Source organism: Hyperolius riggenbachi, chromosome 5 (assembly GCF_040937935.1).
Source record: "Hyperolius riggenbachi isolate aHypRig1 chromosome 5, aHypRig1.pri, whole genome shotgun sequence".
Classification (NCBI taxonomy): Eukaryota; Metazoa; Chordata; class Amphibia; order Anura; family Hyperoliidae; genus Hyperolius; species Hyperolius riggenbachi.
The window spans coordinates 412,416,727-412,436,274 of record NC_090650.1 but is presented as its reverse complement, the minus strand read 5'-3'; the positions used below and the strand labels follow the sequence as shown (position 1 = coordinate 412,436,274).

The window sequence follows — 19,548 nt, the reverse complement described above, 5'->3', positions numbered from 1 at the left end:
GAGATCTGCAGATATCATACACTATGAATGCATTTTGCAGGAACGGATCTTTTGCAGGAACAGATCTTTTGCAGATACTGATCTGTTGCATGTGTACAACATCTTTGTGTGCAGCATCTTGCAAAGATTTCTGTCTGATGGGGAGTTCAGCTCCATAGAATAGACTGTGTAGGTATGGCTCTCATACTACATGGACGGGGTAAAATTGGTCTGTCATCTTTCATTCTCCAAAGACTATGGTCTGATGTGTGTATGTGGCCTTCAGTCTCCCTCAACCTTCTTGCGAATGTTTATCAAGACATTTTGCTGGAGCACTGAAAGGGATAATTAAGCTGGAAATAAACAGTTTTACTCACCTGGGGCTTCTACCAGCCCCCTGCAGCCGTCCCTGTGCCCTCGCAGTCACTTGCGGTTCCTCCTGTCCCCCGCCGCCAGCTAGTTTTATTTTCGGTCGACAGGCTCACAGCGCCTTCACAGGCCTGGCTACGCGTCTCCTTACGTGTTCCCGTCCGCAATAGCGTCCTGTGCAGGCGCAGGACGCTATTGCGGATGGGGAACGCATAAGGAGATGTGTGGCAGATCTGTCGGGCCTCTCGGCGAATCGAATGTAGCTGGGGACCGGAGGATCCGTGAGTGACTGTGAGGGCACCAGACGGCTGCAGGGGGCTGGCAGAAGCCCCAGGTGAGTAAAACTATTTTTTTTTTCCCCTGGCTTAAGTGCCTCTTTAAGGCAATCTGTCCACCAGCTGAATCTCAAAGGAAGATGGGAGTTGCAACAGGACAACGACCCAAAGCATAGAGGCAAATCAACAACAGAATGGCTTAAACAGAAAAACATACGCCTTCTGGAGTGGCCTACTCAGAGTCCTGACCTCAACCCGATTAAGATGCTGTGGCATGACCTCAAGAAAGTGATTTACATCAGACATCCCAAGAATATAGCAGTTCTGTAAACAGGAATGGTCAAAAATTACTCCTGACTCTTCTGCATGTCTGATGTGCAACTACAGGAAATGTTTGGTTGAAGTTATTGCTGCCAAAGGAGGTTCAACCAGTTATTAAATCCAAGGGTTCACATACCTTTTCCACCAGCACTGTGACTGTTTACATGGTGTGTTCAAGAAAAACATGGAAACATTCAATTATTTGTGTGGTCTTAGTTTAAGCAGACTGCGATTGTTTATTGTTGTGACTTAGATGGAAATCAGATGAGAGATGACATTCTATCACCAATTTGTGCAGAAATCCATGTCATTCCAAAGGGTTCACATACTTTTTATTGCTACTGTGTGTCAGCTTCCATATTCCTCTCACCTCGGGTTCCACTATCGCGAAAATTGTAAAATGTATGTAAACCCATTAAAATAAGAAGTATTATTTCTTCCAGAGTACAATGAGCCATAAATTACTTTTCTCCTATGTTGCTGTCACTTACAGTAAGTAGTAGAAATCTAACAGAACCGACAGGTTTTAGGCTGCTTTCACAGTGGGACGTTACAGGCGCACGTTAGAGCAGCCTGTAACGCAGCCCAACTCACAGTAATGAAAAATCAATGGGCTGCTCACAGTGCCCACGTTGCGTTACATTGTAAGGCTGCACGTTCAAAGAAAGTGCAGCATGCTGTGCGTTACAGGTGGTTTTAGCCGCGTTAGACTGTTTGCACATGCTCAGTAATGTTGTTTTTTTTGTATTTGGAGAGGAGGAGGGGAGAGTCCGCTGTTGTGGCCAGCCACATGACTAATTAATATGCACTGCAATGTTTACTTCCTGGAGCGGCCGCTTATTGGCTGGCGGGACCACGTGATGCGGAGTGTTCCGATCACGTGGTCTCCACAGTCTTTTGCCGCATGCGCTGTTTTCATCCTATAGTATGCGTCAAAAAGTATGCATCATGGACGCATCAAGAGACGCATAACGCGGCTCTATATAACATCCAACTTCAAATCTCACATGCGTTGCATTAGGGGCACGTTATGCGACCTTAACGTCGCATCTAACGCAACGTCTTAGTGGGAAAGAGCGCTTAGAGTAGACCATCTCCTAATGGGGGATTCTCACGGGTTTCTTTATTTTCAGAAGCACTTAGCAAAAGGCAATTGCTCTTTCCAACTGCCAAAAAGTGTATGGTGAGCAGCAAGTAGAGTTTTTATGAAGAATAAAGGCCATGCTGAGAATCCCCCCATGAGGAGATGGGCTAGTCTAAAACCGGTTCTGTCAGATCTCTACTACCTACTGTAAGCGACAGCAACGTAGGAGAAAAGTAATTTATGGCTCATTTTACTCTGGAAGAAATGTATTCCTAATTCAAATTTGTTTACATGCATTTTAAATTTTACAATTTTCACGACAGTGGTCCTTTAAGGTCCTCATTTTACCTGACCTCACCGCACCTCAGTAGAAGATGCATCCTTATAAGCTAAACGATTGCCGCGATTCATACTGCCTCCACTACCGGCAACACACACGAATACCGCCGTGATTGTTCAGAGTTTTTATTTCACAGCATTATGAGCCTTTACATTTTCATCACCTCTTTCCAAGACGGTCGGCTCTGCTCCAGCCGTACGGCCACCGAATAATAGGCAATCACTGCACAATTTATAATCAGGCGCAGCGGTTTATGAAATAACCACCTAAAAGGGGGACACAAATGGAGGTGCGCTTGGTGGCGCAAACACTGAATGGTGTCCCACTTATTGCAGCCGCCCGGCACTTTGTAGTATTGATTCCAGAGCGATTCCTCATTCAGAACCTTTTCTGCCGAAAGCACGCAATTACTCTCACTTGCAGATGTAATAAAGCAAATATAATTATCACCTTCCTGCTAATTACAGCCGTGAGATAATTGGCGCATTTCTGGACGTGAGGCTGGAGTCATTGTTAGAGGGAAATAAAATACTTTCCTGAAGCCGTCTGTTCAGGTGTCGCAGGACAGAATGTCGGGAACCAGAGACTCTGCGTTTATAGAAAGTACGGATCATTTTCTGTATAGATCTTCATTACAGGTAGTCCCCAGTTAAAGAACGAGATAGGGACTGTAGGTTTGTTCTTAACCTGAATCTGTTCTTAAGTCGGAACATTGTGCTATCTCTGTTCCCTGCGCCTCCACTGTCCTCCTCTGTGTCACCTCTGCCCTCTGTGCCTGCATATACAAGTTTAAAAGCCATTTTTTCTTTGAATTTTTTAAAGTCCAATTTGAAAAAAAAATGTTTTGACTTGTTCCCATGGAAACTCAGAATCCATGTTGTTCGTATCGGCAGGTCGCTTGTAAATCAGGCGTTTGTAAGTCAGTAACTACCCGTATACTGTAAGTTAGGTTTGGTACCAAAAATAAAGGCAAAAAAAAAATGTATTATTTTAAAAAGCACATTATTGTTGAACATTTCAGGTTTCAATCAGCTTATTTACAGTACAACAGAAGTGAGATGAATATGGAGGCTGCCATATTTAAAGTGAACCAGAGACGAAGCACCCTCATGTATTTACCATATATATCAGTGGGAACATTAGAGAAAACACTAACCTTGCTCTCTGTTTCATCCTCACTGCTCAGCCTGCTTTTTATCAGCCCTGATAAAAACTCCGACTGAGCACTCAGTCTGGCTTTGCTCAGGAATCATTATAGCTGAGTCTGTCTTCCCTGATGTCTTTTCAAGCCCAAGCCTGCCCCCTTCCGGCTCTGCTGTAATGACTCAGCTATAATGATTCCTGAGCAAAGCCAGACTGAATGCTCAGTCGGGGATTTTATCAGGGCTGATAAGAAGCAGGCTGAACAGTGAAGGATGAAACAGAAAGCAGGGCAGGTGTTTTCTGTAATGTTCCCACTGATATATATGGTAAAATACATGAGGGTGCTTTGTCTCTGGTTCACTTTAAAGATGAACTGTAGTGAAAATAACCTAATAAATAATATATATTTTTTTACAATATTCATCAGGAAATTATTTCCTCAGTTTGCTTTTGTAAAATCTCCCTGATTTAAAGAGAAACTTCATCCTAATCAGTAGCTGATACCCCCTTTCCCATGAGAAATCTTTTCCTTTTCACAAACGGATCATCAGGAGGGTCTGTATGGCTGATATTGTGGTGAAACCCCTCCCACAGTGTGATGTCATGACCATGGTCCTGACAGTTTCCTGTCTGTGAGCCTCATTGTATTGTGGGAAATAACTGTTCACAGCTGGGTCCAACTGCCAAAAAAGCATGCAGCTTCTCCTTCCACTGACATCACCTCCCAGCAGTAAAAATGTCACCATGTGATAAATGTCAGAATGTAAATCAGGGAGAGGAAAGCTTTTACAATGGGCAAACACTGAGTAAATCATTTATACATGATTATTGTAAAATTGAAGCACTTTTTTATTACATTATTTTCACTGGAGTTCTTCTTTAAGGCCCAAACACATGCATGATTAAAGTCTGCCCAAGGCGACATGTGACTTGATGAGGTAAACATGTGTATGTACAGTGCAAAACATATTAATAACCAGGCTGTTTTACTTGTTTTATTTTGTTGCCTGAAAGAGTTAATTTCTAGTCATGAAAGTGACAGCTTTTGTCTTGTCGGGAATATAGAAACCTTACTGATAAGCACATTACAGCCATAAAGTTTTCCTGGCAGAATACAACTTCTGAGGGAAGAGAGAAATAGAAAAGGTGAATAGTTCATGTGTTTTAACTCTGGGACACTTAATAGACTGAAATGTATCACTGGTGGTGACATCTTTAGTTCTGCCTGGTGATCTGTATGGACTGTTCGTAAAACTTTACACGCAAAACTTTGCGCGCGAGTTTATTTTATCACGCCTAAACTGAGTTTAGGCGTGATAATGGGCTTTTCACCAGCATGCTAACAGTTAGCACGGCTTTGTGAATCAAGCCCAATGTATTTATTCATGAAAGCGCTGGGGAAAACGCTGTACAAAGCGTTTTTTCAAGCGCTTTGCGATTTCCCTATACATTCCATTTAGGCAAATCGCCCCGTGACCGCCGCTCTGGAGACTTAGACGGTGAAACCGCCGTCTAATAGGGTAGTACAGCGCTGCGATCAGCAGCAGCACTGTACTGGGGACAGCCGTGTGACACGGCTGTCCCCCTGGGACATTAGAGAGCGATCGGCTCTCATAGGCAGAAGCCTATGAGAGCCGATCGCCATGATTGGCCGGCTACAGGGAGAGAGGGAGGGAGGGAGGGAAGAAAATAAAAAAAAAACAATATTTATAAGAAAAAATAAAGCAATAAATATTTATAAAAAAACAAACAAACATCTGGGGGGCGATCAGACCCCACCAACAGAGAGCTCTGTTGGTGGGGAGAAAAGGGGGGGGGGAATCACTTGTGTGCTGTGTTTTACGGCCCTGCAGCTTTGCCGTAAAGCTGCAGTGGCCTATTTTACTAAAACTGGCCTGGTCACTGGGGGGGTTTAACACTGCGGTCCTCAAGTGGTTAAGCTGCGCAGTGCTGTGATGATACCTGGGAGTAAGTCGGGCCAGTAGCTCTCTGCCCTGCTTGTTTCAGCTGTTTGGCTTCAGCGATATGTAACTTGCGGTTTGAACAGGTGATGCAGTCAAACATTCATACATGAGTCAGCGCTGTGAGGTCACCGCAGCTGTCCCCGGCCGGCAGGATTAGGTCTCCCGCAGGCTGCAGGGGAGAGGATTGCGGGGGGTTAATCCCAGCTCTGATCCCGGCTGATAGTGATAGCCGAGGCCTGTATGACACACAGAGTGATCACTCCATTCACTCAGCATCACATCACTCATACCGATGACTCGTCTCAAGGGATAGTCACATCTCAATGTGAACCGGGTGACATACTCGTGTTTGTGCCGAGCATCTTGGAGGAAAACAAGGTTTTCATTATATATAAATAAAGTAGAGTTTGCCATTAAAGTGAACCTCTGGACTAAAAATCGACTCAGCAGCACTGAAAAGGCTTGGTGTTTCTTTAACAGTTTCACAGCATCAGAACTTTGTTTCTCTTATACAAAACTCATTTTTAGCTGCACAGAAGAAAACTGCCCGGGCTTTTTTCCCCTGATGCCGTGCAAAGCATGATGGGATTTCTGATGTTGCTGTTCTCGTTCTGCTATCTTGGTGCAAATTTTTTTCTTTTTACATTTTGAATTTGACATTTGAAGCCTAGCGTGTGCAGCTGGGAGGGGTAATCAGGACACAGGACGATTGGAACTGTGTCTCCTGCTCCCTGTCACCTCCTTTCAACCAAAAAGATGGCTGCCCCCATGACAAAGATGGCAGCCCCCATGAAACACGAATATTTTCCTGTTCTTTTAAAACAGGGTGGGTAAGAGATTATATTACCTATCTATTCTAATTAACATAACTAATGTAACTTGATGACAGTATGTTTGTTTAGGCTGAAGTTCCCCTTTAATATAACTCCAACTTTATACCAGTTTTTGTTCCCTGCTGCCCCATACATTGATTACAATAAATTGCGGAGAAGGTGGTTTTGGCGAAACTAGGCGCCGCCATAGCAGCCAGTAATGTTATACTGCGCGGGGCACTTGAGTAATGTTGATCCAGTTCTGTATCATACCTGAAGAAGAAACTTAAAGGAAACTAGGGACAATACTGTATATAGTAAACGTTTTATACTTTCCTGGGGCTTCCTTCAGCCCCCTCCGCAGGGATCGCTCCCACGCCGCCGTCCTCAGTCTTCGATATCGCCGGTACCGGGTCCCGTAACTTCAGCCAGTCTGACGCCAAAGAAGTCCGCTCTCCACGTATCTCTCCAGCAGCCGCCAGAGTTATGTAGCGAGCGCACTTCTTTTGCGAGGACTGGCCAAAGTTACGTGACCCGGTACCAGTGATATAGAAGACTGAGGACGGCGGCGTGGTAGCGATCCCTGCGGAGGGGGCTGGAGGAAGCCTCAGGTATGTATAAAACTTTTACTATATATCGTCTTTGGTACACTTTAAAATAAATCTTAAAGGAAATCCTCTTCAACTTCGGGGATCCAGTGCTGGTAACCCGGAAAATCAGCCGCCAAGCTAGTTGGCAGTGTGCGCAGGCACAGTATCGCGGCAGCATGCGGTAATATTTACAATCTGCACTGAGGCGCCGTACAAGCGTCCCCTCGAGCTTTGGGCAGAAATAGCCGATCGGTTCTGCTCTACTAGGAGTGAGTCGCCTGTGCTGAAGAGTGGTTCAATCGGGATCGGCTATCTCCGCGGGAGCCTAAGGGGAAGCTGGTACTGCGCCTGCGCTGGAGAGAAGATGAGGAATATTGCTGTGTGCTGTTCAGGGGCTGAAAAGTATTGGGTAGGCCTCATTAGGATCCAGAGGCTTCCCCCCTTCCGAGGTAAGTACCCCCCAGGAGCACTTTTCTTCCTTACATGTGTTCTATAAAGTTTTGAAAGCTTGCAAAGAAGTATTGTGTAGTTGGTGTCACCTAAACAACTTATGTCTTCAGATTCTCTCCATGACTAATACCGGGCCACACACAACTTGCTTATGGCATTAGAGCAGTGACATCTGGTGGTGAATAAGGAGAATGCAGAAAGAATGTCACATCCCTACATACTTGTCTCCATTGTGTTTCAGGTGCCAGGAGAGAATGAGAAGCAGTGGAAGCGAGTTTTACTAGTCGTCACTGAGAAGGACCTGTTGATGTATGACGGCATGCCGCGAATGAAGGAGGCCTGGTACAGCCCTGTGCACACCTACCCTCTCATAGCCACCAGGTGGGGCCATCACTCCCTCTCTTCTTGGACAGGGCATTTTCAGACCCTCGGTTTTTTGATTTTGCAAATATTTCATTCAGTTATAAGGCAAGCTAAAAACATGCTGGCCTTTTTTCCCAATGTGGTCATATGTTTAATATGAAAGTCCACATACATAAAAAGTGACCTATCAAAGTTAAAGTGTACCCAAGGTGACGTTTCAATATGAGATAAACAAGCATACAAATAACTATGCCAGTAACAGTCAGACTATAGCAATTCTCACTAACAAGGAATTACTGTCATAAAGCTTTTTCCTGAAGGAGAACAGCTTCTGAGTGCAAGGTAAAGATAAGAAAGCTCAATAGTTCATATATTTTGGCTTAGAACTCTCAAGACTGTATCATTCAATTGAGATAATGCAACATTAAACCTACTTTTAAACTGATAGACAGAAAATAAAACCGTGGAATAGTAAAAAGAGAAAAAAACTAAATTAGGAGTAGGAGGATGGATACAATTGTTTATCTCATCCGTTTATTTTCACCTCGGGTTTACTTTAAACAAAATACCGATACAATTTTATATAAGATAAGGTACAATTTTAATTTACTATAAAATCAGATACGATCATTCTGGATTGATGAACCAGCTTTTTACGATCGACTATACAATCTATCTATCGGGAAAATTTGCTGACTTTTTATTTACGATTCAAGCAGATTTATCTGATCAAAATAGAGTCGTTCATTAAAATTTTATAATTACTGGACACTTTAATTCCTCTTTTCCACATGCATCTGACAGGCGGTGAATTCACCGCCTTTCAGCTGCTCCCGTTCACCAGCCAGTTGCTTGCTATCTCAGCACAAATTGTGGACAGGCGCCCCCCCCCCCCCATGGAGTTGCATCTGAGCTCGACCAGGGGTGTGAGGTGGGACCGCCAGACACCAGGGAACTATATAATGGGAGGGGGAGGCAGTAGACACCAGGGAACTTAGGTAGGGTAGGGAGGGGGTTCCTAGACTTTGGGGGTGGTCCACCTCTTGGTTCCAGTTTTCAATTTCAGCCCAATTTGTATTTGACACCCCTGAGCTAGATGAAGGACCTTCTTCCCATTCATATGTAGTAGGCTGCCTATGTAATAAAGTTCAGAGGAGGTCAGGAGTTCTTCTACTGAAGAGAACACATAATATAACACTGACAGACACTGAAGAAAAGAAAACCAGGAGGCGTGCATAACGTATTTACGACGGGACTTTTCAGCAGCTCACCCTGCTGCCGTACAAATTCCCCGGTGTTGAATACGTCGTCGCTACTTGGAGGAAGAAGTAATTTGGGGTCGCAGTTGCCGGATCCCCAAATTACCTTGGGCGCGGACTATTGCTGCTATAGCCAAGCTTTGGCGCGGCGCGGTCTCGCAATAGGCGCCGAAAAGCCCTGCTTCGAACAGGAGCCCAATATGGTGTAGTATGTTGATAGTTCAGCTGTGACGACATATATATGAGTGTTATACTCACAAAGACGGGTTGCTAGTTAAGCAACCACTTTTCCTGACATGTAGGGAAAAACCACCCCCACTCGGCCTTGAGATTCAGTGCCTGTCGTAGCTCCCAATTAAAGAATAAATCTTATGTGTACATAACATAAACTTCAGACCAAACAGGGGTCTGAATTTTATGATCATAAAATACTTAAAAATAGTTTAAAAAGAAGGTAAGTGTGGGTCTTACCTTCAATAAGATGCTAGACGAAAAGTTCAGACTTTAATTCACAATTGCACAATGACAATGCGTTTTACGGCTCATGGCCGCTTCCTCGGGTTAATAAAAAGTGCTAAGTCCACAGTGTATGCGAGCTTTGAGTTTCTATGTATTCATAAATGGTATTGATTTTAAGATCGCCTTGGACACTTCCCCATCCCTTTATCAGTTGCAGAATATAACAGCTGTTTTCGTACTATTACAGGTTAGTCCACTCTGGGCCTGGAAAAGGCTCTTCACTGTTGGGTTCGGAGTATTCATTCGCCACACGTACAGGCTCCAGGCAAGGGATAGAGACCCACCTGTTCCGAGTGGAGACCAGCAGGGACCTCTCACTGTGGACTCGGCAGATTGTACAGGGTTGCCATAACTCTGCTGAAAGCATTCGAGAGATCACCACTCGTAAGTACCGTACAAAGTGTTCTGACGTAGGGTACAACTTTTTTTCCCAACATATTTTAATTTATTTTCTTCATCAAATATCCCTTTTACAGCATACCGATATATACCAATATTACAATATACCAGTAATACATTCCAATTAAATCTTGTATGTTTATCACCAAAATAACATTTTCCACGTTTTAGCCTAAACTATCAGGTCGCTTTCACAGTGGAACGTTGTGTTGTAATGCGACGTTAAAGTTGCAACGCAGCATTACAATGCAACGCAAAAACAGGGTGGTAAGGCACATTAACACTGCATTACCGTGGCATACAGTAGATACAGTGGCGCATACAGGCAATGAAAAGTATGCCTATATAGGCCTAACATTACAGTGCGTTAACCTGCGTTATAATGACTTTATAACGCAGGACAATAACGTTCCACTGTGAATGCGCCCATAATGTTTGTAATGCAGCCTGCCCAGTATTTAGAATGGCTGGAGCTAATTCTCATGCTATGCCTGTTTTACAGCTTGTACCTACAAGACCCAAGAATGCCGGTTAGTGATTAATTATGAGCACGGATTCTCTCTTGTGGCACAGACCATTGACGGTACCTTCACCAGCATCCTTGCACAGTATCCCTACGAGAAGCTAAAATCTTCCTCTGACGATGGAGTCAAAATGTTGTTTTTAGACTTTGGCAGCAAAGATGGAGACATTGTAAGTTTTGATATACAAGTTCTATACAACACCAATACAAAAAAGTTGGACGCCCTGTAAAATGTTAGTCACAGAATGCAATAGACACAGAATGCAATGCTTTTCAGGTTATTTAAATTAATACTAAAGATTGGTGTGGAGAAAATGACTAAGCTTTGAAAGAGACTCTGTAACAAAATGTTCAGCCTTATATCTTCTATCCTATAAGATCCTATACCTGTTCTAATGTGGTCTGGATAACTGCAGACTTTTCTAGTTGCACTGTCTGTCTCTGTAATATATCTAATCTTATTTTCTTTGTCAAGCTTTGTTTACCCAGGGAGACAGCTGCGTCTCTGCTCTCAGTTTCAGCTTGTCTGTGATGCAGTTTGTGAGGCTGAGGGGGGAGGGAGCTGCCTGTCACATGCTGAGAAACTGTGAGAATCCCAGACTGGAGTGCAGATAATTCACTATATATGTATGTACATACATACATATATACACACACACACACACACACACACACACACACACACACACACACCACTTCCTGGTTAGTGGCCATGTTTTTTGTTTGTAAACACTGCTTAAAACTGGCGATTAAAAGCAAACAGTTAGAGAAGTCGTAGGAGATGGTTTTAAAAGAGAGGATAGGAAGATGCGTGCTTAAAATATGAGCATTCCTGCGGCAGTACGAGGGCTTTATACCCCCCAAATCCCAGGGGCAAAAACCAGGGAGCACTTCCTGATAGAGCCAGAGCTTTGAGCAGTAGCTCTCCCTCTACTCGTGTCAATCTGCACTGATTGCCGCCTCTCCCCGCCCCTCTTAGTCTTCTTTCACTGGGAGGGGCGGGGGAGAGGCGGAGATCAGCGCAGATTGACTGTACTGGAGGCAGAGCTACAACACTAAGCTCTGCCTCCCCGGGCAGCAAAATTCAATTTGCCCTGAGATTTGGGGGGTATAAACCCCTCGTTCTGCCTCGAGAATGCAGCGTTTTAGCATTGGCCATAATCCTTAACATAAATAAAAGGTAAATACAAGTATTTAAATTGGCTTCAGACTCTCTTAAAAGCGGATCCGAGATGAAAAAACTATAACAAGTAATTTGTCAATATATCTTATCTAAAGTTTAGATAGTTTACACAGCAAATCTAGCTGCAAACAGCTTCAAAAGTTTATGATTATTTATTCCTGTGATACAATGAGGGCAGCCATGTTCTGTTTGTCACATTGTCACAGGCTGAGGACTGGAGATGCTATCAGCTTGCCTGTGTGTAAATTCAATCCCCTCTCCGCCTCCCTCCTTCCCTCTGCCTCTGAAATCTCTGGCTAGTAACCTCCTCCTCCTCCTGCCCAGACTGAGCTCCCATAAGCCCTTGCTACATTGCCAAGGCTCTCTGGAGAAGCTGTGGGCGAGGCTTGTTTAGTTTATAGGGAATTAGAGAATTAAAACAAAACAAAAAAAGTATTTGGCTTGAGGAATGCCCTATAAACGATATGAACGGAACACAATTATGCAACGAGTAAAAGTTTATCTCGGATCCACTTTAAGGACCATTATCGTGAAAATCGTAAAGTATATGTGAACACATACAAATAAGAAGTACATTTCTCCCAGAGTAAAATACAGTATGCTCTAAATTACTTTTGTTCTTTGTTGCTGTGACTTACAATAGGTTGTAGAAATCTGATAGAACTGACAGGTTTTGGACCAGTTCATCTCCTCATGAGGGATTATCAATGTTTTATTATTTTCAAAAGCATTTTGTGAATGGCAGTTGCTCCATCCAACTGCCCAAACAATTGTTCAGCAAGCAGGGAGGCTGGCTAGCATATTTGTATAAATCCTTTACAGGGAGTGTCTTTATAAAGAATAAAGGCCATGCTGAGAATCCCCCATGAAGAGGTGAGCTGGTCCAAATCCTGTCAGATCTGTCAGATTTCTACTACCTAACTGTAAGTGACAGCAGCATGGGAGAAAAGTAATTTTTGGCTCATTTTACACTTCCAGGAACCTAAAAGCTTACAAACTTGGTCATTGAGTGACTGTGTGTGTCAGGGTTACAAAAAGTGGGCGGAGCCAAATACAAATTTCACTGGGAAAATGTAAACTGCAGCCATTCTTACATTGTTAATGGCAGGGATCTCAAACTTTGCACCCTGGGTCACTGGGTGACAGGGATAAATATTCAGAAAAGTGGGTGGAGCCTACAAAAGCCAATCAAAATTCTCCTATTGATTTTCAAGGGGAATATTTCAATTGCTGCCATTCTTGCACTGTTAATTGCACAAGCCTCAAACCGGGTAAAGTTGGCCATTGGGTGACTGGGGTTCAAATTCAGAAAAGGGGGCAGAGTCACAAACAGCCAATCAGATGCGTTTCATGTCAATGGGAAAATACAAATGATTGATGCCAAAGACCCCAAAGCTCACAAACCTGGTCATTGAGTGTTTGTGTGGTAGGGTTAGTAAAAGTGGGCAGAGCCAAAAGCAGCCAAATACATTCCAGGTAACGCTGGGTCATCAGCTACCAGTAGTAGAATATATATTACTGAAAGTTGATATATCTACTGGGCCCCACCCTGAAATTGCACTTTTTATTTTTACACTATATATTTTTATCCATTCAAGTGTGGTGGGGTTTTTTTGTTTGTTTGTTTTTTAATACTCAGAATATAGTGTTTAAAGATAAAAAATTATAATATCATGAATTGGTTGTGTAGTACGGATAATTACTAGAACATTAGTAGCAAAGAAAATTTTCTCATATTTTTATTTTCAGTTATATAGTGTTTTTTTATAACATTGCATCATTCTCTAAAATTTGCAGTTTACACACTAATCAGCATTCTAAATGAGTTTACAGAGCAGGCCAGTGAACTATTGAACTGTCTGTCCTCTGGAGAGAAAAAGAAAATACAGTGACTGACAGTTGAGATAACAAGCTTCAGAAGACAGAGCTCTCTGCGACTTTGAAAGTTGTGGAGCTCAATGGCTCTTTTGCATAGACAACAACTGGAGTTTCTTAACTCTTCCTGTACTGGAAACAATATTAGACTTATGTCTCTACTCCTAATGTTTTATTTCTTAGCTGTACTACACATACAGGATCTTCTCAAAAAATTTGCATATTGTGATAAAGTTCATTATTTTCTGTAATGTACTGATAAACATTAGACTTTCATATATTTTAGATTCAAATACACATAACTGAAGTAGTTCAAGCCTTTTATTGTTTTAATATTGATAATTTTGGCATACAGCTCATGAAAACCCAAAATTCCTATCTCAAAAAATTAGCATATTTCATCCGACCAATAAAAGAAAAGTGTTTTTAAAACAAAAAAAGGCAACCTTTAAATAATTATGTTCAGTTATGCACTCAATACTTGGTCAGGAATCCTTTTGCAGAAATGACTGCTTCAATGTGGCGTGGCATGGAGGCAATCAGCCTGTGACACCGCTCAGGTGTTATGGAGGCCCAGGATGCTTCAATAGCGGCCGTTAGGTCATCCAGAGTGTTGGGTCTGGCGTCTCTCAACTTTCTCTTCACAATATCCCACAGATTCTCTATGGGGTTCAGGTCAGGAGAGTTGGCAGGCCAATTGAGCACAGTAATAGCATGGTCAGTAAACCATTTACCAGTGGTTTTGGCACTGTGAGCAGGTGCCAGGTCGTGCTGAAAAATGAAATCTTCATCTCCATAAAGCTTTTCAGCAGATGGAAGCATGAACCCACTTTTGAAACAGAAACAGTGGCAGAAGCGCCTGACCTGGGCTACAGAGAAGCATCACTAAACTGTTGCTCAGTGGTCCAAAGTACTTTTTTCGGATGAAAGCAATTTTTGCATGTCATTCGGAAATCAAGGTGCCAGAGTCTGGAGAAAGACTGGGGAGAGGGAAATGCCAAAATGCCTGAAGTCCAGTGTCAAGTACCCACAGTCATTGATGGTCTGGGGTGCCATGTCAGCTGCTGGTGTTGGTCCACTGTGTTTTATCAAGGGCAGGGTCAATGCAGCTAGCTATCAGGAGATTTTGGAGCACTTCATGCTTCCATCTGCTGAAAAGCTTCATGAAGATGAAGATTTCATTTTTCAGCACGACCTGGCACCTGCTCAAAGTGTCAAAACCACTGGTAAATGGTTTACTGACCATGGTATTACTGTGCTCAATTGGCCTGCCAACTCTCCTGACCTGAACCCCATAGAGAATCTGTGGGATATTGTGAAGAGAAAGTTGAGAGACACAAGACCCAACACTCTGGATGAGCTTAAGGTCACTATCGAAGCATCCTGGGCCTCCATAACACCTGAGCAGTGCCACAGGCTGATTGCCTCCATGGCACGCCGCATTGAAGCAGTCATTTCTGCAAAAGGATTCCTGACCAAGTATTGAGTACATAACTGAACATAATTATTTGAAGGTTGACTTTTTTTGTTTTAAAAACACTTTTCTTTTATTGGTCGGATGAAATATGCTAATTTTTTGAGATAGGAATTTTGGGTTTTCATGAGCTGTATGCCAAAATCATCAATATTAAAACAATAAAAGGCTTGAACTACTTCAGTTGTGCGTATTTGAATCTAAAATATATGAAAGTCTAATGTTTATCAGTACATTACAGAAAATAATGAACGTTATCACAATATGCTAATTTTTTGAGAAGATCCTGTACACATCATTATATCATTTTTTTTTATTATTTTTTTTTGCTTCAGTGTCTCTTTAAATTCAGCTACTGTTTGCTTTTCACCTGTAATGTCATTATATGCATTCAGTATAGTCGCCACTGCGGTATTGCCTGGAGATTCTGCAGGTCCCATTGTGGGAAATGTTGCAGTATTGACATATTACTAGTATTATTGTGTGTAGAGCTATTCAAGTACACTATCTGCCGAGAGTCATACTGTCGACAATAACAGCACATTTCACAGCTGTGTCAGTGGGCACTCCTGTACAGTGTATTATGACTATATTTTTTCTATGCCTGATGTGACGTAGATCCATCCATTCACCATCTTTCTCTTCCCCCACCAGCAGTTGGATCTCCAGTGTTGCCCCAAACCCATCGTCTTCATCATCCATTCCTTCCTGTCTGCCAAGATCACACGACTCGGGCTGGTGGCGTGATGGCGGCCGAGGACGAACGCAGGACTTTAGATGGCGCGTCCATGAGCAACGCATGCTGTGCCATGAAATGCCACAGGGCCAACCACGGAGGACATTCCCTTGAAGGACGGGCGAATGCCAACCGTCTCCAGAACAGATCACACGGGAATGGCCCTCCTCGGACCCGCTGGACAGGAGCGACGGCTCTGTGTTACTCCGATGCACTTTAGGCCCGATGAAAGCACAGAATGTTCTAACTTTATCGTTATCTCTTTGGGTTGGGAAGAGGGCGGAGTCTTTCTGTGAGTTTTAGCCAATCAACCTTCAACCTAGTGCTAGTGATCTTTATATCTAGTTTTTAGTGTTGGCATCAAAACGAAACTTCAGTCAAAACTTTTTTTTTGAGTTTTGGATAAAGTAGAAATAAAGCTAGGCTTTCTGCCTGGTTCTTATAAATCTCTCCAGCAACAAGTCAGTGACCCTTTTATGGTGCCCATTCATGGTACAATTTTTTCATTTTTTTCGATTAAGTAATTTAGTTAAATTATTCCGTCAGATAGATTATAAAGATTTTTCCAACATGTCCGATCGGAGTTTAATTGAAAAAAAATGGAAAATCGTTCATTTTTCTTGATTGAAAAAAAGATTATTTTCAACTTTCATTTGATTTGATCTTTTTGGTCGAATAAATGGGAAAATCAAACTTTTTTATTGTACCGTGTATGGGCACCATTAGAGAGATTCCTTTTCTTCCTGCTGTTGATGGGGCAGAAAGTGACAGGAAATATCACAAATAGGGGAATCCAACAGCAATAAGAACCCAGAACTCTACTCTATCTAGACCAGACAAAAAGATTTGCCTGGAGTTCTACATTGGAGGTGACCATACACTAGGCAATTTTTTGCACCAGTATCGTGCTGATTCAATCATTTGATCGAGCGTGCCATAAATCCATGCCGTAAATGAATCCCAATCGACTTATTTTCGGACCATCACACCAAGCTAAAATGACACTCGATAGGCGGCGGGTCAGGAGTACATCGCTAGCGACGTTCAATTTTCGACGAGTGATGTAGGCAGCAAAGCTTACACTCACCTGTCCGCGGCATGGTTCCCGTATCTAATCTCCCTGTTCCACTTCTTCTATCTTCATCCTCGAGTCCTGGGGCGACTGTGTGACTTAAAGGGGCACTATGGCGAAAAATTGTAAAATTTAAAATATGTGCGAACGTAGACAAATAAGAAGTACATTTCTTCCACAGTAAAATGAGCCATAAATTACTTTTCTCCTATGTTGCCGTCACTTACTGTAGGTAGTAGAAATCTGACAACTGGTGGGTTTTGGGCTAGTCCATCTCTTCATAGGGGATTCTCGGCAAGGCTTTTATTCTTTATATATTCCCTAAAAAGGCTTTAAACAATGATGCTGGCCAGCTTCCCTACTCGCTGCACAGTTTTTTGGCAGTTGGACAGAGCAACTGCCATTCACTAAGTGCTTTTGAAAATAAATAAATCCCTGAGACGCTTCTGTCAGATTTCTACTTCCTACTGTAAGTGACGGCAATATAGGAGAAAAGTAATTTATGGCTCATTTTACTCTGGAAAAAAGACGTACTTCTTATTTGTATATGTTTGCACATATCCAGCGCTGCGTAATATGTTGGCGCTTTATAAATAAATTGAATTTTACATTTTTTCGCCATGCTATAGAGGGGAGATACTGGATGCCTCTAGTGGTGATGTAAGGTATGTGCCAAATGTTTGACAGACACAGAACATTTATATCACACTTTTCTCCTGGCGGACTCCAAGCGCCAGAGCTGCAGTCACTAGGGCGCGCTCTATAAGCAGTAGCAGTGTTAGGGAGTCTTGCCCAAGGTCTCCTCACTGAATAAGTGCTGGCTTACTGAACAGGAAGAGCCAGGATTTGAATGCTGGTCTCCTGTGTCAGAGGCAGAGCCCTAAAAGGAAATCTGAGATGGAATGAAATTAAAATTTTATACATACCTGGGGCTTCCTCCAGCCCTCTTCCCACTGATCGCTCCCATGCCGTCTTCCTCCACCTCCTCGCTTGCTAGATAGAAGCCCTTTTAGCTCGTATGCGTGCGCCCCACCGCGTTCCTGTGGCCGGGAGCACTCTGTGCCTGCGCACTACTGCGCAGGCACAGAATGTTCCCAGCTGCGGGAACGAGGTGAGGTTGCTCGCGCAGGTGAACTGCACCTGCGTTGACTGGCCCCGACTGTCCAAAGTAACGGGGCTTCTACCGAAGTGGGGGAAGATGGCGTGGGAGCGATCAGTACGGAGGGGGCTGGAGGAAGCACCATGTATGTATAAAACGTTTATTTATTATATTACATCTTTGGTACACTTTAACCAGTACACTATCCAGCCACTAGCCTCTATAGCATTTGTTACTGGGATTCGGTAATGAGGAGACCAGAAGAGGCACCCAACGGGGGAGTAGATACGGGAACTGTGCCACGGATAGGTGTTGGAGCAAGCTGCCCCTATACTATGCGGGTACAGTGTGCGGATGTATTTAATCAGATCTCAGAGGGATCTATCTGATGGACACACCGACCAGTGTATGGCCACCTTTACGGGGCCTTTATGGACCATTATACCAAATAGGATGACACTATATATGCCTTATCTGAGCTACTGATGATGTTGATGATGATGTCATAGTCCCGACAGCTGCACAGATGGTGACGTGTTTCATGTGATTTCACTGTGCAGAGATGAGCTGCTGTGTCTGGCAGAAGGAGGCAACAGTATGATAGTAGCTTCTGGGGGATAACTGGACAGGAAGTCAGCTGTGTGTGGCACAATGCCATCCCCCTCCACCAGCAACAACGTTATCTCGAATTTAAACTGAGATCTGTCCATGAATGTCTCTAAATACTTTTTTTTTTTTTTTTTACAGTTTTTCAGAATAGCATTATTTGCTGCATTAATTGACTTTTTTTTAAGGTTCTGCGGTACAATGGGATCAATGAGGAATGAATATTCGGTTTAATTGATTTGATGCATGGCAAAGTGTTTGTGCACTTATACAAAAGGGTGCTGTCAGTGGGCTTGAACTCAATACATGAATAATAATAATAAAAACACACATTATAAATGTACTGTACCTGTAAAACCTTTTCCAGGGTCTTAAGCCTGAAGTGCTACATACTTTTTTTTCCCCTTTATATTCATACGGGGTGAGCGTCCATCTTCAGCTCACTTCTGCATAAAAAACCACAATCGCTCCAAAAATCGCAATCGCTGAAAAGATGGCTTTTACTTTGCTGACTTTGGAAATGAGGAATATTCTCCTGACTGTGTAATAATTATTTATTAAGGGGGGAGGGGGGTCAATGATTTATACACATGGCCTGAATTCACTGAGCTTTATCGAACACTTTATCAAACGTTTGATAATTTACCTCACGAGTAAAATCTAATTTTGAATTCGCTAAGGTGTTATAGATTTATTGAATGTTTTATTGATAAAATATTCAATAAATATACACCTTAGTGCATTCAATTTACTCATGAGGTAAACTATCAAACGTTTGATAAAGTGTTCGATAAAGCTTAGTGAATTGAGGCCAATTGTCATGCATTTTTTTGTTCTTTGAAAAACAGAGTTTAATTGCGCTTTAAAGGACACCTGTGACATAAGTGACATAAAAAAAGTTACTTACCTCAGTAGTGGGAAGCTTCTCAAATTCTCCTACAGTTCTCCGTTCCAGCGCCTGTTATTATTTATTTGGCAATACTTGTTGGATAGGTTTCTTCTGGCAGCGAGTGTGCATGCCCAGTAGAACAAAGCACTTGTGCACAAGAGGACAAAAGCCATGCATGAGAGGCTTCATGCTACTGGGCATGTGCAGACCTTCTTCGCACATGC

At 42.8% G+C, this 19,548-nt stretch overlaps 1 protein-coding gene and 1 long non-coding RNA gene across 2 annotated transcripts in view; one reads left to right on the top strand and one right to left on the bottom strand.

Moving 5' to 3' along the window:
- Positions 1-19,053, top strand: part of SNTB1 (syntrophin beta 1) — a 159,022-nt gene extending 139,969 nt beyond the window's left edge. The window contains exons 4-7 of the mRNA XM_068237972.1: positions 7,569-7,708; positions 9,656-9,852; positions 10,370-10,560; positions 15,577-19,053. Coding sequence (XP_068094073.1) covers positions 7,569-7,708; positions 9,656-9,852; positions 10,370-10,560; positions 15,577-15,669 — 621 coding nt within the window. The 3' untranslated portion in view covers positions 15,670-19,053. The remainder of the gene's footprint in view (positions 1-7,568; positions 7,709-9,655; positions 9,853-10,369; positions 10,561-15,576) is intronic.
- On the bottom strand, positions 9,551-17,091 carry LOC137519162 (uncharacterized). The gene is made up of 3 exons (XR_011020979.1): positions 16,958-17,091; positions 16,746-16,840; positions 9,551-9,825 (listed from the first exon to the last, which is right to left on the bottom strand). It is a non-coding gene; the product is annotated as an uncharacterized lncRNA (long non-coding RNA).
- Positions 19,054-19,548: the final 495 nt, after the last annotated feature.